This window comes from Cibotium barometz, chromosome 29 (genome assembly GCF_041138505.1).
Source record: "Cibotium barometz isolate CiBa-2024 chromosome 29, ASM4113850v1, whole genome shotgun sequence".
NCBI classification, from domain to species: Eukaryota; Viridiplantae; Streptophyta; class Polypodiopsida; order Cyatheales; family Cibotiaceae; genus Cibotium; species Cibotium barometz.
In genome coordinates this window covers 32,130,306-32,152,190 of record NC_141074.1, presented here as the reverse complement: position 1 = coordinate 32,152,190, position 21,885 = coordinate 32,130,306, and the positions used below count along the sequence as shown (strand labels likewise).

General features: G+C 41.4%; 1 protein-coding gene across 1 annotated transcript; it reads right to left on the bottom strand.

Annotated features, from left to right (window-relative positions):
• Nucleotides 1-718: 718 nt before the first annotated feature.
• On the bottom strand, nt 719-4,629 carry LOC147622061 (protein DETOXIFICATION 48-like). The gene is made up of 2 exons (XM_086823135.1): nt 3,828-4,629; nt 719-3,467 (listed from the first exon to the last, which is right to left on the bottom strand). The coding sequence occupies exons 1-2, from the start codon at nt 3,999-4,001 to the stop codon at nt 2,010-2,012; spliced, it is 1,632 nt and encodes a 543-aa protein (XP_086679261.1). The 5' UTR covers nt 4,002-4,629; the 3' UTR covers nt 719-2,009.
• Nucleotides 4,630-21,885: the final 17,256 nt, after the last annotated feature.

Below are 21,885 nucleotides of genomic sequence, written 5' to 3'. Positions count from 1 at the left end.
GTATTAGAAACATCTGATTACGGCTAATCACAGCTTTATTTGAAAACATTCGCTTTAACACAACGCATGTATCTGACCTTAATCCAAAATTAAACCGTTGCATTCTGCATGCTAAGGTTAACGCAAAGCATTCGCAAGAGCTTAATCTAAAAAATTAAAGTGTTAAATACGACATTTACGGGGCACATGCGAAGGAGCTTAATCTAAAAATTTGAAGTGTTTAATAAGACATTTACGGGGGCACTTTAAAGTTAAACCTTAATCCAAAAAAAAATCGTTTGCAAGCTAAGGCTAAAGGAAAAGCTGTAATTACTAGTAATTAAACCGTTAAGGTCCTTTATGTGTGGGAAATATTTTTAACTAAACCTTACCTCAATACTTTTTTACTAATTAATCTTACCTCAAATCCTTCTTAAACAAAGGGGAAGCGTCATTTGAATCAAGCAATTTCTTCATGCTCTTTTTTGAGAAACTTGAGAAGGTATAGGCTGCTATACCTTCTCAAGTATAGGCTGCTATATGAAGCTTTGTATTTATCTATACTATATTTAAAGGAGACTGAAGTCTCTTTTGACACGTGTCATCAACTGTGGGGGTCTCTTTTGACACGTGTTATCAACTGTGGGGGTGGACAAAGTGCGGGAGAGAGAGAGGGGGGGGGGTGGACAAAGAGCAGGGAAGAGAGAGGGGGGGAGGGCCAAAAAGAGAGAGAGAGAGGTGTAAACCCCATCAGAGACGGGTGAGAACCGACTTGTATTATATAAAGGAAGAGTTTCATGAGGGTGCTACATGGCAGCATGGTAAGAAATTGGAGGTTTGAGATGCAAATTGGAGGTTGGGGGAGGGGTGAATTTACTCACATATCTGAAATAAGATTATTTTTATTCAAGGAGGACACACACACAGTTTCTTTTCACCCCTTTTCTTTTCTTTTTCTTTTTCTTTTTTGGATTGAGGAGGCGCGGAGGGCGTAAAATCGAACCCACGTCTGGGTAGAGAGAGGTCACTGCCTTTAACATCCAGCTATTTTTCCACCCCCTTTCTGAAATAAGACTTGAGAAGGTGTCTTTCTTTCTCCCATCAAATCGAGAAGGATTTTCTCAAAAAATGAGCGGGCTGTAAGTTGAAGTGAACCTATCCTTTCTCAAAAATGAGCAGGCTCTAGGTTAAAGCGAACCTATCTTTTCCCAAACACTTTCTTGGCCAAGCATTAATCAAGTCTACAATCATAGTTGACCATAGCATTGCGTTGCATTAAGCTTCAGCTTAAGCAAATCATGTACCCTTACCATCAATCAACTTTAGAATGCATCAAACTTCATGCCTGCATCAATGACTGTACAAAGTCCAATTGCTCACATTCAGAAACAATCTTTATAACACACTTAAACATTGTGCATGCATTCAATCTCTTTGAGAACTCCATTAGTACCTTTGAGATCACAATGTTCTAGTGTAAGCTTAACTTAGCACATCTATTAAAAGATCACAAAGCTTTGGTTTCAAACACCAAACCTAGATAAGAGCATTGCAAGCACATAACTGGCCCAAATGATACAGTTTTTGACCCAATTCTAAGTATATTGTCAACATGAAACAAAATCAAGTGCTCATATATATGAGCTTGGTGACAAAGTTTGGCACTTCTCAATTTCAGTCCTCTTTCAGTTACACTCTTTTTAGCACTCTTTCATGTACAGGCTTTTGAGTAAGATGTTGGTAAAGGGTCCTAAGCACATGGTTTAAACACTGCAAGCCCTGCAAATAGTAAACCCAATGGGTGTTTATCAGAAGGATAATGTTCAATTTCTAGCCCACCATCTGCAAGATTGTTAATACAAGACATATAAGGGCACCAAATCATGTCAACTAAAGAATCAACCCACCACCTGCATAAACTGACAATCTCCACACCATGTCCTGGTATAAATCAGCATGCATTTCCACATAGCCTTGCCATAAGATGCATGGTATGTGCGGCTTTGCAATGGAGTACCCCATGCATTTCATCATGACACTCCTCTGGTGGATTCAACTTTGATTGAAATCAAGTGTTCAAGCTCTTCAGTGTCTACTTGGTAACCATTTTGAAATGAGAGAGTTGCCAGATTGTTGTCACTGTCGGTTGGAAAGGAGCCAGTTAGCTGTTTGGCCCTTACAGCTTGAAGGTTCCAGTCCGTCTTGCCCAAAACACAGAACATGAGAATTGCACAGGTTGCTTGGGCTGCCAATAGACCACACCAGAGGCCTACAAACCCCACCTTGAGTCCAAGTACTAGAGCGACAGGCAATCCCACTATGTAAAAAGACCCCAAGTTGATATTGGCACCTGTGGTAGGCCTTGCACTTCCCCTCAGCACGCCGCAACCCGCTGTTTGCGGACAGTTACCCAGCTCACACAGACCCACAATAGGCATTGCTACTGCAACAAGAGAAAGAATGTGGCTATCAGTTGTGAAAATTGACCCCCACACATGCCTCATAGTAGTGGTAAATGTCATGGCCATTATGGCCAAAACGGAGGCACATGCAAGTGCTACTTGGGTGGCAAACCTCGCTTTCACTGGCCGATTCGCTCCGAGCTCATTCCCCACTCTTGTGGACACTGCAAGGCTGAGAGATGATGGGAAAATGTAAACAAGAGATGTGGTCTGGATAAGAATTCCCATTGCTGCAACTGTGGCCTTGGCATCCACCAAGAAGCTAGAAAACACAATCATGAGCTCATACCACCACCATTCCAAGCAAACCGACAGGCAGCTTGGCACGGCAAGGTAGAGAAGGGGTTTCCAGTCCCTCAAACACTCTGCAGACCAACCTTCCCATGTCTTTTTATGTATGCCGGAGAACGAAAGGTAGCCCAAGAGAAAGAAAACAAGGTTGAAGTCTGTCCAAGATGCAGCAAGGGCAACCCCTTTGATACCCATGCCCAGCACATACACAAGGACATAGTTGATGATCAAGTGCAAGATGAGGGCAAAGAATGTACAGACGGTGAGGGGGGAGGTGATGGTTTGGGCTCTCAGATAGATTCTCAGGGGGTTCAAGATGGCTTGTGCTACTAGATCAGGCAGAGAGTAGAGAAGATAAGTGCTAGCCATGGCACTGAGGCTCTGGTCTTGGCCACACCACAACAGTATCCTGTGCATGTTGAGCCATAGAAACCCAATGGGCAAGCAAAAACACAGTAGAACTAAAATGGTTCTCTGCAGTGCCAAGCCCATCAAGTTCCATTTCTTGGCCCCAAAAGCTTGCCCACATATGGGTTCCATGCCAAGGGCCAATCCAGAGAGGACAGAATAGCATGTTATGTTGGCCAATCCGACGGCGAGCGAACCTCCGGCGAGCTCTAACTCACCTAAGCGGCCGAGAAAAAACATAGAGGTCACCATTCTGCCATATAGAAGCAAACCCAAACAAACCATAGGGCCTGCTATGCTGCCAATTTGCTTCAACTCCTCCACAACCTGCTTAAAAGAGCATGCAAAGGATCAAATTAGGTCTCCATGGATAAGAACACGGAAAACTCATCTTTATTACGAATCTAATAATTGAAAACAATGGGTGCTAAAAACTCCAGGTGCTTACGGAAACCAAAGAAGCATGATTATGACTAATTATGGCCGCCTAGTTGAGTTCTCTTAATGAAGATTAAGCATGACAATGGATACTGTTAAGTCTACCAAAAAAGCAAGATGTTGAACAGTGAGCAATGCAATACAATTAAGGAATTATTAATCAACAAAGCAACCAATCAAGAAGTAGCTCAATGATGCGATTAAGGCTTATTAGATAAATACAAGTGCAGATCAGCAATGGGGGCTCACCTCTGAAGCGGTTGGGAGGCGGCTGAGATCATTTTCATCAGGAGGGGGTGCCTTGTCAATGGTAGTCTTTTGAATGGTTGGAAGGAAAGCCAGGATAACAGAGGAGCGGCCATTCTGCTTACAAGGCTGTTCTTGCAAGACTGCTGGGCAGACACAGTTTGTTTTTTGGCACATGGTGGGTGGGTGTGGGTAGGTGGGTGGGTGTGTGTACGTATTATATGTGCGCGCGCGCCCGTGGGTGTATGATCAGGTACACAATGATCAGGTAACGGGGTTGAAATTGTAAACAAATATATAGATAGAAGGAGGTGTTGGGTGTGTGTGTCTGTGTCTGTGTGTGTGTCTGTGTGTGTGTGTGTGTGTTTTGGGGGGGGGAGGGGAAGGCAAACTCGCTCCGCCAGAAGCCTTTGCAGGCGTAGTAGACGTAGTGATTGCAGTAAAAGAAACAGGCGAATGAGGTTTGCACCGGTGTGGTTTTGGGTGCTTTATGATCTCTAATTGTAAGACAGCACGGGGGATTGCAAGGGGGGAGGGGGGATTTAACTGCAGAAGAAGGTAATGAAATCAATGAAGTAATTAGAAGCGACTTGCTACCACCTGGTGAACAACAGGCTATAATTAATTGAAGGGAGTACAAGATGGGCGATCCGCGTGTTGAAAGCAAGCTAGTAGTGTATTGTTGGTGTTGCGGATAGCAAGTCAAGAGAAGAGCGGAAGCTGAATGGGCTCAATGAAGACAGCACGAGAGAGAGGAATGGGTGTGTGTGTGTCTCTCTCTCTCTTCTTATGCACCCCGCCTCACGTGGCCTATACATGGTTTTAGTACCTAATTCGAGCCTCCACACCCTTATTAAGGGTCCCAATGAGGGGCTCTTGAGACTTGGACCCTCCTTCCCTCCTCTTTCCTACCCACCCGGGCTGCCCCATCAACCAAGTCTCAATTTTTTACTAGTGTCCACGGGTATCCCTCCGTGTAAATAGTGTCCTCTTTTGCTCTCTTATGATTGGGGTGTGTAGGCCGCCTTGCATTAGAAGAATATACATTTTTTTTTAAAAAAAGCAGTGGCCACGATAAGTTATATTTGAACATTATGTTCTCTATAGAGAGAGAGAGACGGAGGTGGGTTTGAACTTGTGTTGATTTCTGTTCACCTTTCACTTTGAAATCGTTATGTGGACTTTTGCTTTTCGAAGCTAGGTGTCCACAACTAAGTTTGAATCGACTAAAGGATGGATGTGGTTTGTCGATAGTGATGACAGAGTACAAGCTTGCCAAGCTAGCACACAAAGCTTTCTAGACTTTGGGAAGGGATAATTGATGGAGAGAGTGGTAGAGAGAGAGAGAGAGAGAGAGAGAGAGAGAGAAGAAAGAGAATGCTTTTTTCTACACTTTAAGGTATGAGAGGTAATTGATAAAGAGCTTGTTCACACCAAGGACAAAGAGGTTATTTACATGCGCCATTATCTTGGCACATTTCACAACACCCAACTAGAGCTAAAATTGAGAAGCACCCACCCCAAATTTTGCCCAATCCTCCCACATAGTGTAAAAGGTAGAACGAGGTCAATCAAGATGCCAATCTCAAAACTGGCTCCCCACACTAGCTGTCTCACGAACTTGAGACATGTACTCTCTCGTAATCTAAATTGAAGCTCTAGAGAACTAGGTTATAGTATGAACAATTATGTATGGCAACTGGTTGCTTGGTTCACTTAGGTGGATGGGAACACATTGACTAGGCCATCGTAGCTAAGGCATGGGATTAGCTCCAAAGCACTGTGAAGTCTTGCATGGCGTGATCAAAAAATTGCAATGTGCAAAGTTCATAGAGTGCCATTTTCACTCATTTGAGATGTGTTTTCATTATTCTTCACAACCCATGATCATGCTACACACTAGTTTTTCTTACTCTATGGCATGTTCATGTGCACTACTATGCACACACATGCGTGCGCGTGTGCACATCTATGAGAGCTACTTGAATGCATGGTTTGGAGAAGAACATTGAACTACCACCACTGGAGATCAGCTAGTTTGATGTGATGGTTTTGAGGAGGCTAGGTTGAATTGATGGGATGGTTTGTCATTTATTGTGTAATTTTTTCCACAATGTAGGTGGAAACGAGCTAGGTTGATGGGGATGGCTTGCTCCCTATCGCGTGAATGTTTCCAACTTTCCACCTTGTGCCTCCAATAAATTCATAGTTGAAATTTAAAGTATTTACAATGTTCGTGAATAGACTATGATTTTGGACTCATTGTAGAGTGTACTACGCAAGGGTGACATTTTTCCTACTTTGTTCTCAAATAAATATGGTGTGAAATTCACTCAGACAAGGAGATTGATAACGTGGCTTAAAGTTAGACAATTAGGAATACAAACTTTGACCTAAACTAGACTTTAAAAAATGAAGTATCTAGCTTTTTTTAGCTCTTTATTGAGTTTTACATTACATCTTTACATTTGTCCCCTTGAATTTGAAGAATGACCCCAATATTTCATTTGAAGGGCTTAGATAAAATCTATAAAGAGATTGGAAGGGCATAATACTATCATTTTCAAAGTGTTGCTTGTTTTTTTAAGGTTTTTTTAAATCTCCACCTTCTAAGAATAAACCACCCTTCAAATTTTGGGCCTATGTTGAGGTTGGAACTAACTCCTCTTTCCAGGCAACGTGATGCGATAGCCACATGATCTCATATGGCTGCTTGTGATATCCTTAGGCCTACCCCCTGTATGAATTGAAATATGTCTCGTGTACAATACTGTACACTCGTACATAAATTGTATACTTGTAAGATGTAAGTAGATTCATGAAGTTCGGCAAAAATAGGTTCGCTTTAACCTAGAACTTGGTCCAATTCTATCTAAGTTGGGTAGGGGGGACCTTTTTAAAAGTTTGAAGAAATAGTTAGGCTTGGTTGATAGTAGTAAGAAGAAACTGCTCTTTCTACTTTACCATTTAATGGTGAAAGGGAATTATCTGAGGTTCATTTTCCTGAAAACTTTCTAGGAAAACGGTGAATTTATAAAATTGACTTTGTATTAATGACGTGTCAGGTGTGACATGTGGATCGCTGTCAAAAACTGTGAAAACTACCCGTCCGTTGGTGTCCTAGAAGCCGACCAGAGTAATAACCGGATTTGGACTCTTCACTGCTGGTGCAGCGGGTGTGAAAAGCATGTAAAAAAAGTAAAGTCCCAAGTGAGTTTCCTGGCCGGGGGACCAAAAGGAAGAGGTGCGTGTGAAAGTGCGTTGAAACTACCCAAGTGCGCGGTTGGTTATAATGGGTTTCCTCGCCGGCGACCAGGTAAGAGGTTTTACACCACATTCCCGACAGCCCATGGGCGGCGGGGCGGCTCGCCTCGTGTAGCCGGCCTCCAGAGTCCAGGCTCCCTCGGACTTTTTTACATGCACATTGAAGTTAGTAACGGTACACACGCGTGCGCAGGTTGGTGTACTAAACAGCACATGCTACAGCGCGTGATGCGTCGCTAGATTGATCATTGAAGCTCGTGTGGCCACTGGCCGGCCGGAACGTCATTGATGAAAAATCACAAAATTTTGAAGGGTTTTTTAGTTCAATTTTGAAGATTATATAAAAAACTGGAAAAACAAAATTTACAGAGAATACTACACGTTAGTAACTTAGTGGTCATCAAAAAAAGCTCATCGTTTTTTATGTCAGCCACTAAAAACAAACCGGTTGACCTGCTCGATTAACATCCCAGGTGCTGACGTGCCATTTCGCAGGGGTTCCAAAATAGCCGGTTAAGATATTAAAAGGTTGAAAAAACACAACAATTAATATTATTTGGCTATTTTCTTCAAAAATAAGTTCCTGGGGCCCAATACAAAAAACGCCTCCAAATTTAAAAAAGCAAAGCCAAAATAAGAAATTCAAGCATTTTTGGCCAAAAGAAAAAGCGGAGTTTCCACGCTGGCGCTTTTTCACAGCTTTTTTTTTTTCTTAACATTCTCTCTCTCTCTCCTATTTAAATCTACCCCGTCTTAAAATTTGCCTTTACATAAATTGCGACAGCAGCTTTGCCTCTTTTAACCTTTTTACTGCGGGGCAAAAATCTTGGCGTATCGCCATAGCAGGCTTCCTTGTCCAGACTCCATGCATCTGCACGCGCTCCCGAAGAAACAGTTAATTTTGCCAGCGCCGTAAAAAGCATCTTTGCGTCCGAATTAACCGGTTTAGAGTGTACTCTGCACGGGCGCGGCACGGCCTTCTTAATAGCCTAGTCCTCCTGTGCCAGCTTTTGGCCTTGTTGCACATTGCCAAGGGTACCTTAGCTTGCTCACTTCTCAGGGCCTTTACACACCACTGCAATAGACGGCCATGATTGCCTCGTTGTCAAGGACGTCATGACCTATAAATACCCTTATTCCGTTGATCATGCTTATCTATCCTAAACTAGTGGAAATCCTAAGGGGGGATTCATACCCTACCCTGTTTAAAACCCTAAGGGCCCATTCTCAATCCTAAATCCTAAGGGGAGATTCACACATGGCCGCTTGATTTTTGAGGGATATAGGCCGTCAAAAACTTGCAAACATAATTTCTGGCCTTCAAAAGTACATCAAACCTAACCATTTTCATGCTTTCCGTCAAATTCGACAAACAAAGGTGCATATCCAAAACTATTGCACACATCGTTGCCGACCTTTACTGTGTCTCAGGATTGCTTTGTATTCATTGCACACAAATTATTTTTTTTCTGAGAATTTTTTTTTTCCGAGAACATTGCACACAAATTATTCATTGCACACAAATTATTTTAACCTACACGAAAAACTTACAAATTGGAATCAACATTACAATGTGTGGTACTTACAAATTGGAATCAACATTATAATGTGTGGTACGATGATTTAAATTCTATGTTCAAATATTACTAATTAAGAACCTTGTTTAAGACAAAGTTAAGAGATAAGATTAAAAAAGCTATTTGCCATATACAAACCACTTTTAAACTTGTGATAACATGGCATGCACTACTAAAGATGATAAGAAAAAACAAAAACAAAGCTTATGTATGTTACAATACACAAACATAGACAAGAGGGTTTTATGGAGCTTACTGCTTGGATGAGGATTCAAAATCTCACTTTCACCACTTATAAGAAGGACAAGTCCCTCCCTTTCTAAGAAAGAAACTTGACTAAGATTTACCCTTAGATATCAATTTCATGTCAAAAAAATGAAATGGTAGTATAAAAAGGAGCCATATTAATCCATGTATACAACTTTGAAAAAAATCACAATGGCTAGTTCACAATAAAAATTTATTTACCTGTGATTAACTCATAAAAACTTTACAAAGTATCATTAAATCATCAATACAACTTTGAATAGAATCACAATGACAAGAGCACAACACAAAGCTCAATATTCCCAATCAGGAGAGTGCCACCAAATGGGTCAACATGATCCATATTGTCCCTAGAAATCACAGGGGTTGATTGACACATTCAAAATTAATAAGAATATGAATCTTGAGAGACATGATTTATTTGAAATGAGTAAGCTATCACATTGCTTATAGATTCACTAACATGAAATGGATGCATGTACAATAGATTAAGAATATTCGAAAAGTTAAAAATATTTGTTAACATAATCCTTGTGTTTATAAAAGTCTTCTTTGCCAAATATCTTTATGTCATGAGGTGAAGGAAAAAAAACATGTCTAGTAAAAGAAGCAACATCATACAAAAGAAAGTGTCTGATAAAGTGGCTTGATATAGAGAAGATCAACATGGCTCTGGAGTCTGTACCAAGATCACCCTTCCAAATAATGTCAATCCATCAATAACAATATGCAAGGGTGGAGAGTTGGAACACTTTAACTCCAAAATTTATAAAATTTAAGAATGCTCCCTTTGGACTACCCTTCTAGTTAATGCTTCTTATTGGGTCATAAATAGGCAATATCTAATTGTCAATGGTCGATGACCAATAAAGAAGCAAACAAAATCATAGAGTCACCAAGACATCCTTGTAGGCAGTTTGAAATGTGAAATTGGAGGTGATTCAAGATTGCAATAAGCACACTTCTTGGAATAGGTGTGTCATTGTGGGTTTTGAAGAGAGAGCAGGGATCCGTTTAGTGTTTAATGACCCTGATGGTTGTTATGTTGAAGACTTTAAAGACAAGTGCAGGTTGGTTGCAAAAGGTAACAGAGTGGGAAGAATGTTACATTGAATGTAAACATGCCTGAAGTGAGTGCTGTGATGTTTGTAAATGGTCTTGGAATTGTTGCAGACACAGACATTTGGCATAAAAGAATTGGACATGTGAATGTGCAGAGAATGAAGTCTATGCAGACTAAAGGAATTGTGACAGGGTTGCCAAAGTTAAAGTTGAAGGTATGCAGAAAATATGTGAAGCATGCCAATTTGGAAAGCAAACAAAGCATGTATTTCCACGTGACAGAAATGTGAGCAGAAATGCACTAGATGTTGTGCATTCAGATGTATGGGGTCCTACGAAGACCATGTCTATGGGAGGGTACAGGCATTAAGTGACATTTATTGATGACCACACAAGGAAAGTGTGGGTATACTTCATGAAGGAGAAGGGTGAGGTGTTCACTCATTTTCAGAATTTTAGAGTTATGGTTAAAAAGCAAACAGGGAAATATGTAAAGTGCCTAAGGTCAAATGGAGGGAGAGAGTACTTCTCCAATGAGTTCTCTGAATTTTTGAAGAAGAATGGTATTTGGAGACAATTTACATGCAGATACACTCCGCAACAAAATGGAGTTGCTGAGCGAAAAAACAGGCACATTGCTGAGAATGCGCGAGCATTGATGGGAGAGAAGAATATGCCGCATAGCTATTGGGCTGAGGCTGTTTCTACAGCAATTTACATTATGAACAGGACTCCAACTGCAGCCATACATGATGTAACCCTAGAGGAGAGGTTTACGGGCAGAAAACCTGATTTGTCTCATCTGAAAGACTTTGGATGCATTGCATATGTGCATGTGCTAGATGAGCTGAGAACTAAGCTGGATCCAGAAGCTAAAAAATGTGTGTTTATTGGGTATTCCCTTGAGCAAAAGTGATACAGGTGTTATAACCCTGCTACACGTGAGTTGAGGGTAAGCAGGTATGTTGTTTTTTATGAGATGAGCAGCTGGTATGTTGCTGAAAAAGAAGTTGTTGGGGCTGACGTGAGTGGAAATGTGGTTGCATAGAATACAAGTCAGCAATCACAGTCTTTGAGTAGACCAGGAGAGTCCTCATCTAGTGGTTTAGTTGATAGACCATGGAGTGGCAGGTTGCGTCATAATACCAGTCCTGCAAATGTGATTAGGACATCACATAAAGGCAAAGAGAAAGTGGTTGAGGCCCTTAGTATGCTTGACATTTCGACAGGGCATTCTCATGTTGATGGAGAGTCTAGTGGCTCAGAGATGAGCCTTGATGAGGAGCTTGGGATACCAGCTATGAGAACACCTGGTGTAAAGAAGGCTATGGAAGCCATGAATGCAAAGCTGCGAAGATCTCGCAGAGTGAAGAATCCTGTGCAGAGGTTTACCTATGATGGTTATGTGGCACATCACTATGCATACATGGCAAAAGTTGTACAGGTTGTAGAGCCCACATGCATTGATGAGGCTCTTGGAAATGTGTGTTGGGAGAAAGCTATGGATGAGGAGATGGATGCACTGTATGGAAAGGAGACTTGGGATTTAGTGCAATTGCCTGAAGGCAAGAAAGCCATTGGATGCAAGTGGGTGTACAAAGTAAAACATAACAGTGATGGAAGCATAAGCAGGTACAAGGCTAGATTAGTAGCCAAAGGATATGCGCAGACATATGGCATTGATTATGAGGAAACTTTCAGTTGCCAAGATGGCAACAGTGAGAGTTGTGATAGCAGTGGCTGCGTCAAAGAAATGGTCTTTACATCAGATGGATGTAAAGAATGCATTCTTGCATGGGGATTTGCAGGAAGAGGTGTATATGTTGCAGCCACCTGGTTATGAGAATGTGAGTCACCCCGAGCATGTTTGCACGTTGAAGAAAGCCAAGAGCATGGTCTGACAAGATTTCTGAATATCTTGTCACTATTGGCTTTCATGTAGCCAATGCAGATTTCTCACTGTATGTGAGACACAGTGATAGAGGGGTTGTGGTTGTTGTCATCTATGTAGATGACCTGATCATTACGAGGTGTTGAAATTTGAGCATAATGATAAGCTATGGTGGATCAAACACTAGAATCAACATCATTAACAAAGTGATTAGCAAATGATTAAGACGTAATTAGTGAATAATTAGCAAATAGATTAATGTAGGCATGGATACTCAAAAACCAGCAAATTCTCATTAGGGCTATGCCTCAATTTATAGAGTTTACATCAAGCATCAAATCCCATTGATTTCTCCATGATTCACTCCCAGAATATCTCCACCTTTTGCCTGATTCTCTCCACCTCTTCTCTTTTCCCTGAATATCTCCCAGAATAACTCCACACTCCTAAATTCTCTCATGCTACCCTTTATTCTCTCCCAGTAGATTCTTCTCACCTTTTCACAGGTTCTTTCACAATTACATCTTCTCTTTTACAGCCTCTATCCAAGAGCTTGTTCCCACACACACCCTATTCACTTGTATATTTCAACACCTCCCCTCAAGTGAATAATCCTAGTACACCTAGACCCTATACCAAGTTTGCCTCCCCTTACTTGATAGTCTGCGACTAGTGCCTAGCACACCTCCCCTCAAGTTATCTTAGCACACCTGGACCCTGTATCAAGTTTCTTTCTTACTTGACAGTCCATGACCAGTGCCTCAAGTCCCTAAACTCCATAGTCCTTGACTCTCTCTCTCTCTATGTGTCCAAGGCTACTATAAGTGCCCGCGACCTTGACTAAAGTGCTCACACATACATCTACCACGTGGCCTACATCATCGGTGGCTCAGAGGTGGTTTTACTTTGTTGGGGCAGGTTACATTGGGTTGTGGGGTCTCTCTCTCTCTCTCTCTCTCTCTCTCTCTCTCTCTCAGAGATTTTCACATGGCTCCTCACTCTTTAGAGCCTCACATCTTCTCTTTTCTTCAGTCTTCTTCTCGTGGCAGCATCTCTCCACGCGTCCGTCTCTTCTTTCAGTCTTCTTAGGGCAGCTTCTCTTCTCGTGGCAGCTTCCCTTCTCGTGTCCATGTCTTCCTTCAGATCTTCTTCTCGATGTGGATCCTCTTCTTGGAAAGAGATATTCTTCTTCTTTCATGGCTGGGGCCATGAGCTCGTCCGTCAGGTCATTTTGCTCCATGTGAGCAACATGTTTCAATGTTTTGTTGACAGTTCCTTTGGGCTTTTTATGTTTATCTTTGTATCATTATGCAATGCAAACCCAAATTTATGTGGGAGGTCTTACCTCTTGCCTTATTCTAGACAAGGGTAGTGTCTGTTCCCATTTTTACACTGATGCAATGTGCCCAATACATAATGGGTATAGCATTCATTCTCATGCACATTCCCAAATGCAACTCTGGCTGTGAATAATCTTGAATTTGAGTGTAATTTGCAGGCATTAACCAAGGGTTAAATGCAAAATGATGATTTTCACAAATTTATCAGCACAATTTTCCCAGAAATTACATTAAATCAAGGGTAACCAATTTGTACGGGATGGTTGGAGTATCAAACCAACTCCGAATTGCAATCTGAAGTTATAGGGATCTGTATCAGATACCTAATGGTTAATTTGAACCCTCAATTGTACCAAAATACAGTGATTAGCACTGATTAATCACTGATTAGCAAATTAATGCTCTGGTTCGTGTACAGAAAACAGAGTATGCGGGGAGCCCAGATCTGGTGCCTTACACTTCAAATGAGCTCAAATGCTTTCAAAGGCATCAATAGCAATGAGTCTAGTAGAGGATTAAGCCAAGAAACACAAGATTTGACCAAATATTGAAAGCTTAATCTCTGTTTTACCAAAGTCACCTGCAGATTTGATGAAGAGCTTGGATCTCACTGTAGACTTGATGAAACTGAATTCTGTCTTCACCAACTTGTAGAGCATGCTTGAAAACCCCCGGGGCTAAGAGGAATTAGACCCATTTGATTTGATGAAGTAGAAATCATTAATTTACTGCAGAAAAACGTAGCTTTTTAATCAGCAAAAATCGGGAGCTTGCGTGGGCGGTTTGCGCTTCTGATTTGATGGGCTAGAGCTCCTATGGGTTAGCTATCTTGGGCTAGAAGGGTTTGGGCAATGGTTGAGTGTGCAAGGAGAGGGAGTTCCTCCACTGGCCGGGGGTATAGAGGCTAATTGAAAAAAGAGGAAAAATTATAATTTTCTACTAATCTTGATTAATTAAATAATGGGCTCATAAATCTGATGGATTCTAGGCATGGCTCTGATACCATGTTGAAATTTGAGCATAATGATAAGCTATGGTGGATCAAACACTAGAATCAACATCATTAACAAAGTGATTAGCAAATGATTAAGATGTAATTAGTGAATAATTAGCAAATAGATTAATGTAGGCATGGATACTCAAAAACCAGCAAATTCTCATTAGGGCTATGCCTCAATTTATAGAGTTTACATCAAGCATCAAATTCCATTGATTTCTCCATGATTCACTCCCAGAATATCTCCACCTTTTGCCTGATTCTCTCCACCTCTTCTCTTTTCCCTGAATATCTCCCAGAATAACTCCACACTCCTAAATTCTCTCATGCTACCCTTTATTCTCTCCCAGTAGATTCTTCTCACCTTTTCACAGGTTCTTTCACAATTACATCTTCTCTTTTACAGCCTCTATCCAAGAGCTTGTTCCCACACACACCCTATTCACTTGTATATTTCAACACGGGGGAGCATGATGTAGAGATCTTTGACGTAAAGATCTTGCTTAGATAGAAGTTTGAGATGAAGGATCTGGGGGAGCTCAGATATTTCTTGGGCATTGAGGTCACCACATGGTATAACCTCATGGACCACCAGATGTCTGAGGAACGCAAAGACTTCTAAAGAGTCATCATCCACCAATAGGCAACGGCTCATGGATGAGGTCCACCACCAGATGTTTGAGTTCCATAAATATTTCTCAAGGGTCATTACGCAAAAGACCTGACCATCGCTGAACTAGAACAACACATTTCAGAGCTGAAGGCCAGGCCCCAACAAGTGTAGGTTCCCTCTGAAAATTTAATTTTGTGGCAATAAATTTTTAAAGTCACCCAAAATCACTAATTTTGAGTTGATTATAAAGACAAAACTACTAAAAGTATGCTACATGTCAACAAATACATTAACAAAAATACTAAAATTATGCTACATGTTAACAAAAATACTAAAATTATGCTACATGTTAACACATAAAATATCAATTTCAAAATATGTTATCATGTGTTAACATGTTAACACATAAAATATAAATTTCAAAATATTCACCCAAGTTTTCTATAATTTTATATACATAGAGAACATTTATCACCAAACCATTTATATTTATACCATAATAGGAGGCTCCTTATTTTTACCATCATGTTAATTCATCCAAAGATACCATTCATATTTATATTTATCTCACCAAAGCATTTATATTTATACCATAATAGAAGGCTCCTTATTTTTACCATCATGTTGATTCATCCAAAGAAACCATTCATATTTATACCATAATAAAAGGCTCTTTATTTTTACCATCATGTCAATTCATCCAAAGAAAGCATTGCAAATGAAGATATTTGTAAACATATTTTCCAAGAAAACTACATGAATAGATTCTTGAATGTCATCATGCAAAAAGAGTAAGAATATTACTAGCAAACAAAAAATATTGTTGGACATACTAAAACTTGAACCTCTTCTTGGTGTAGACATAAGAGAAGTACCATCTCAACAAAGCTATGTTTAAAAACAATAAATGAGCTGACAATAACATGTCCACACAACAAGCAACTTGACTATAGTAATCTTCTTTTTTTTCTAGTTTTTCTCTTATACTCAAGCATCATTGTAGATTGATCCAAATGATTACACAATGGACCTCGTGATAAATGTTATTTTATATTGCTCAAAATTGTTAAAACACCATCCTCTCTACAAATTATAAGGGAAAGGCCCATTCTTCAATTCAAATGGTCCAACAAACAATCCAAATGTCTGATGTATGAAATTAGCAAGGTCCAATTATCGGTGTCCTTTTCGTTTGTCTATCATACATGATCCAATTGTCTATGTAAAACTGGTAAGTACGTTGCAAAATGGTCTACATATTGGTTGCAATAGTACACGTATTTTGAAGAAATGATTCAAGATCTGCAATAACCCCTCATCCTCACCCAAACCTTGCTCAATCATCTGGCCAACTGAAACCAGATTCTTTGTTATGTTCGGAACATGAAGTACATCTGCAAGGTACTTCACTTTGTCATCCTGCATCATAGACAATGGCACATCTCCAACATGGGAAATTGGATGAGCAGTGTCATCCCCTGTTTCCACAAAACCTGGTCTTTCAAGGTTTTTCATCTCCTTGAACCACTCCCCATGACTTGTCATGTGGTTCGAAGCACCTGAATCAACGTACCATACATCATCTTTATGTGCTGCTTCAACATTTTTAGACATGGCATTAACGACATGCTGCATAACAAACAACCTTTCATTATCCTCATTGTTTTTGCGCGAGGATGCATAGTTGTTTTGTTGCAATTCCCCATTTTGCATGTCAGCTTGCTTCTTATAACAATTTGCCTGCACATGTCCAGGCTTACCACACACGTGTATCATTATACTGCCTTTGCCAATTTCCACGACCTCTTTGACTCTCCTTGCCTCTGAATTGGCCTCTTGCACCTGCGTGTTGTTGTTGTTGTGAGTTCTTGGACTGTCGCTGCTGCTGCTGGCCATAATTCTGATTACCTGTTCGGCCACCTCCTTGGCCGCGTCCACGGCCTCCTCTACCTCGTCCTCTTCCTGAACTTGTGTAGAAGGCATGTTGCTCCGAACTGTTTTTGTTTTGTGAAGGCTGTTGGTCTTTACCCAAGCTCTTCTCTTTTATAATCAACATAGACACCAAATCTGTGAAATTGGAAATGTTTTTTCGAGTCTGAATAGACGTCTTGAACGCCTTGTATTGTGGCCCGAGACCACGTAGACAGACTTCCACCTTATCATCATCATCTACTGAAACACCAATAGATGCAAGGGATTCCACAATACCCTTGATCTTCAATGCATAGTCATTTCACAGACATACTCTTTTTCTCCACAGTATGAAGTTCATTTTTCAACTGTATCTTTCGTGCCTTGGTATTCGTTTCATAGAGTTTTACCAAGATGTCCCACGCCTCCTTGGGAGACTTGGCATCCTGTATGTGCCCAATCATGGTGTCTTGTATAGTGATAGAGAGCCAATACATAACTTTTCTAGCTCCTTGGTTTCAATCCTTGAAGTCTTTCACATCTGCAGCAGTCGGATTGATCTCTGGTATCTCCAGTGCCTCTTCATGCTCACCTTCTATGTAGTCCCAAAAATAACCCTTTCCCATCAGGAAATTCGTCAACCTGAACCTCCAAGCATGGAAGTTGTTCTTATCAAGCTTCTCAGGCAACAATCTAGTTTATATCATTTGATATCTTGCCAGACACACAAATTTACCAGAAACAGCACTCTGGTTTGTCCTCCACAAACTGCTGTATTTTCTGCAGCGGTACTGTACTACACTCAAATGTCACAACCAGTGACCTTGATGTGTAAACATACACCCAATGGCAACTGTTGACCTCCTTGCAGCAGCACACACAATGTTTGCACAACCAATCTGTCTTCCTACAGTTCTTAAAAAAGAGTTCTTTGCAGAGAATCGATGACTTACCCGCCGTAGTGCTCGAAATCGCCTGCTTTCTGAAAAACGGAGGTCCTAACGCGCCCAAAATGCATTTACGGCCTGAAAAATGTTATCCGATTATAGCTGCCCTATAGCTTTACTCCCGCGAAGAAAGCTCCTCAATCAGAGATCATTTGTCGGTGCCTCCCGTAGAGCTCCCGCCGACAAGGGTGTAGTCGCCAACACAAATAGGGAAGAGTAGATGAAGCTCTTACCCTTGTACCGCTTCCTGTGCTTCTGTTGCTTGCAGCTCAGCCCTTAGCTTCGGTACGATGGGCCGAGGACTGACGAAGTGGTCCTTGAGTGAAGTGCTAGGACACCTAAGGAGGATCCTAGAGGGTTCTGACTAGGCGATGCACGGGCTCGCGGTTGCTAGGACACCCAAGCGTACGTCGAGGAAGATTTCAGATGGACAAAAAGGAAAGATTTTTTAGCACCAAATTTTGATACTGGATCTCGTTGGTTGGCCAGCTGGTCTTCAGTGGAGAGTTTAGAGGATATATTTTTGTAATACAATGGACTCAGAATTTTGGAAAATGATGATCAGAAATATTATGATTTCTATTGAAGGATTGTTTTTAAAGCCAGTGGAATCTGTTATAAATGGCAATTTCATATTGGGTGTGTACGTGGTATGCCTACCTTGATTTTTGCATGAATCGCCGGCCTAGGGGGCCTGGGAACTCTTTTCCTCGGTACCCGGGCAAAAACCCAACCAAATCTTTATAAAGGAATCCCACCAATTCATCAGTGGTGGTTGGCTAACCCATGGGCCGGATGGGGTTAGGCTGGATCGGAGGATTCTTGAGAAACAACTAGATACGATTAGTTACGTTAGTTAGTTTTAAATTCTGAGAAGACTTTGTTCTGTGGGGAGGGGATCATCGGCTGTGCCTCGTAAATGAGGAAAAGGACCAAGTGCAAGTCTCTTCTTGATCTGACCATGTGACTTCAGGTTTGGTCAGATCAGTTTATCTAGTTAAGACTTAACTCGTTAGAGTAATTTCTCCGTTAGAAGATTTTTCCCAATTGGCGGAATCGCCCTTACCTTCCGGGCGAGGGGAGTCTTCTGGGCCCCAGTCTCGGAGGGGCCGCCCGGGCTAGCCTCTCGTCCTGGACGTCCGCGGCGAGGCCCCGAGTGTGTGGACCCCGCCCCGCGTGGGAGGCCGACGCCGCTTCCGTCGTCTGGCAGGAGCCCCGGAGGCGGGCGGGGGACCTTACAGCTGGTATCAAAGCTTTGTTGAAAGCTAATAAGGATAAATGAATTCTTATCATAAATTGATAATAAAAACTTAAAAAAAAGTATTTTCATAATGTATTTTCATTCCGTAAGCTTCTTTAATGAAGAATTTTTAATCAAAGAAATTATTTTTGTAGATGGAAGTTCTGTACTAATCTGGTATTCCCCACCTCACCCAGTTCGCAAGACATGCTTGCGTTCGCCTTTGAGCATCTCATCTCTTCCACTGCAACTCGAACAAGCCGAGTCAGACTTGCACGCCATTTTGAGGATTTATATTTTCCTGACCCAGCGGAGAGACGAAAGCATAAGTGGTTTGTAGGGCATTATGTCCATGCCTCTTGCGGCGACCGGTGTGCAATGCTGAGGCAAAACCTCTCATTGGCCATGATTCTGATAAAGTTGAAAGTGGTACATGGTGTCATTCTATATCATTCAACGTCTCAAAATTTCAGACTCTCATGCCATTTCTATAGACTCCTTAGTCACTTTATTCCTAAGGAGAAGATAATAGCTCCCTTGGGCAATAAGTGAATGTTTGTATTAGGGCATGGCTATGGCCCAGTACCGCCGTCTTATGCGTCTCCCGAGGAGATTTTGATTTTTGGAGCTGAGCTGCTCTATATACATATTGAAACTTTTATATAAATAAAGAAATGTTTTATGGAGAAAAATTTCCTACTGTATAAGTGATTGTTTATGGACGATTTGATAAAGAAAAATTTCATAGATCTCCAATAAGATCAATTGTCTTGTTTAAGAAATTGTTTTCCAAACCTCTTAAGTCTTAGGATCTCATGGGCGATATCAAAAATAAAAAAATTAATAATATATCATTTTTGGCACAATCATGAGACGAGGAAACCGTGGCCATCAGCCAGACCCTCTCTCTGAAGATGATGAGCTTGACCCTGATGTTTGCAAGACAAGACCCTTCAAAGGAGAAGGGGAGAACCTGGGCGAGGCTGTGGAGAAATGGGTGGAGGCCATGGAAAAATATTTTGACGTCACCGGCTACAATGAGCGAAGCAAAATGGCTCTTGCCAGGCTGAAGATAGTGGAAATAGCCAGGGTAGCATGGAGGATTCGTTGTGACACCAACTGTCTGGACAGGAATACTCAGTCTTGGAACGACCTTAAAACCTATTTAAGGAAGAGATTTTGTCCCCCTGGATTTTTGGAAACCAAAATGAACGAATTCTTAGAGTTGAAGCAGGGGAGCAAAACCATCGAGGAATATCACCAAGCCTTTGCTCTTCTACTCAAATATTCACCACCTCTAGTTGAAGAGCAACTGGTCAGATTCATTCGGGGAATGAACGAACCCTTGGACACACTGGTCAAAAATGCCAAGCCAGTGTCCATGGATGAAGCTCTCAGAATGGCGAAGTTCATCGTAAAAGTCCCGCCGCCAAAGCCAGCTCCCTCATCCTTTAAAAGATTTCACACTCCGGGAAGTTCTTCCGACTTTCTGCCTCCAAAGAGGCACCAAGGTCCTAACCAGAATGTGGAGATAGGAAGCTTCAGAAATGAAGGAAGACCTTTCCCCCGAAGTACATTCTCAGGAACTCCGGCTCTCTCCAAAGAATGCAAAGGGAAGAGCTTTGAAGCGAGAACAAATGCTTCGGATGTCAGGGATTTGGGCACCAGCTCAAGGATTGCCCATCTCCTCCGGTGGTGGGCCAAGGAAGCCAGGGTCCCAGAGTTCTGAGACAGAATCCTTCATATCAGTCCACCAATCAGGGTCCCCCGCGCCAGAATCAGGGTAACCTAAGAAGAGTGCCAGCTCAGCCTACAGCCTCCATGCAAAGCAGTTTCTGAACTCCCTCCTAGAATTGGAATAACCAAAGAGAGAGAGTTCCGCCTCAGACTGCATCAGACAGAGAGCAGTCACCATAGCTAAGAAAGTAGAGAAAGAGAAAGGACAGATCTATGCAACAATAGAGCATCAGGGGAATAACCGTCAACTCTCAGTCCTCCAGACTTCAGTTGAGTACCAGGGTAAGCAATTCAAGCTTTTGATTGATTCAGGTAGTACTGATTCTTTTATTTTCCTAGGATGTCTATGTAAATTAGTCCTAAATAAAAAATCAGGGAAACCTATGCAAGTGGAATTAGCCAGTGGGAAGATTCTTTTCACTCACCTTGAGACTTACCTTATTCAATTTAGCCTAGATGGAAACGTAACAGAGTGCCAGTTCAGAGTCCTACGCCTGGGAATATATGATGGAATCCTTGGAATGGATTGGCTCCAAAAGGATCAGGTTGAAATTCATTGTCACAAAGGAACCATCTCTTTCCTTGACCTTATCGGGAATAAAGTTCAAAGAATTGGAATTTTCGGATCCCCAGTGCTACAATTAGTCAAGGCTTTCAAATTATTAAAAGGGCTCAAAAAGAGGCAAGCTGTGTATGTCGTTAAAATGAATCCGGTAGACATAAATTGCAAGGCTAAAGAACCAGAGTGGTTAAGTGAGTATGCAGATGTATTTCTTGAAGAGCTGACTGAGATGCCTCCGTCTCATGAAGTAGATCATGAGATTGAATTAATCCCCGGAGCTCAGCCAGTAGCCCAGCGTGCATACAAAATGCCAGTCCTTGAAGCCATAGAACTTAAGGAATAGTTAAGACAACTATTAGAGCAGGGATTCGTCAGAGACCCAGTGTCTTACCTTGGGGTGCGCCCATTCTCTTTTAAAAGAAGAAAGATGGAACGTTAAGACTCTGTATTGACTACAAAGGATTAAATCAATTAACAATTAAGAATAAGTATCCTATTCCTAGGATTGATGAACTTTTGGATCGGTTAAGTGGGACCCAAATGTTCAAAAATAGATCTCAAATCCGGGTACTACTAGATCAGAATCAAGGAGCAGGACATCCATAAGATAGCATTCGTAGGCATTATGAGTTCACAGTTATTGTCGTTTGGAT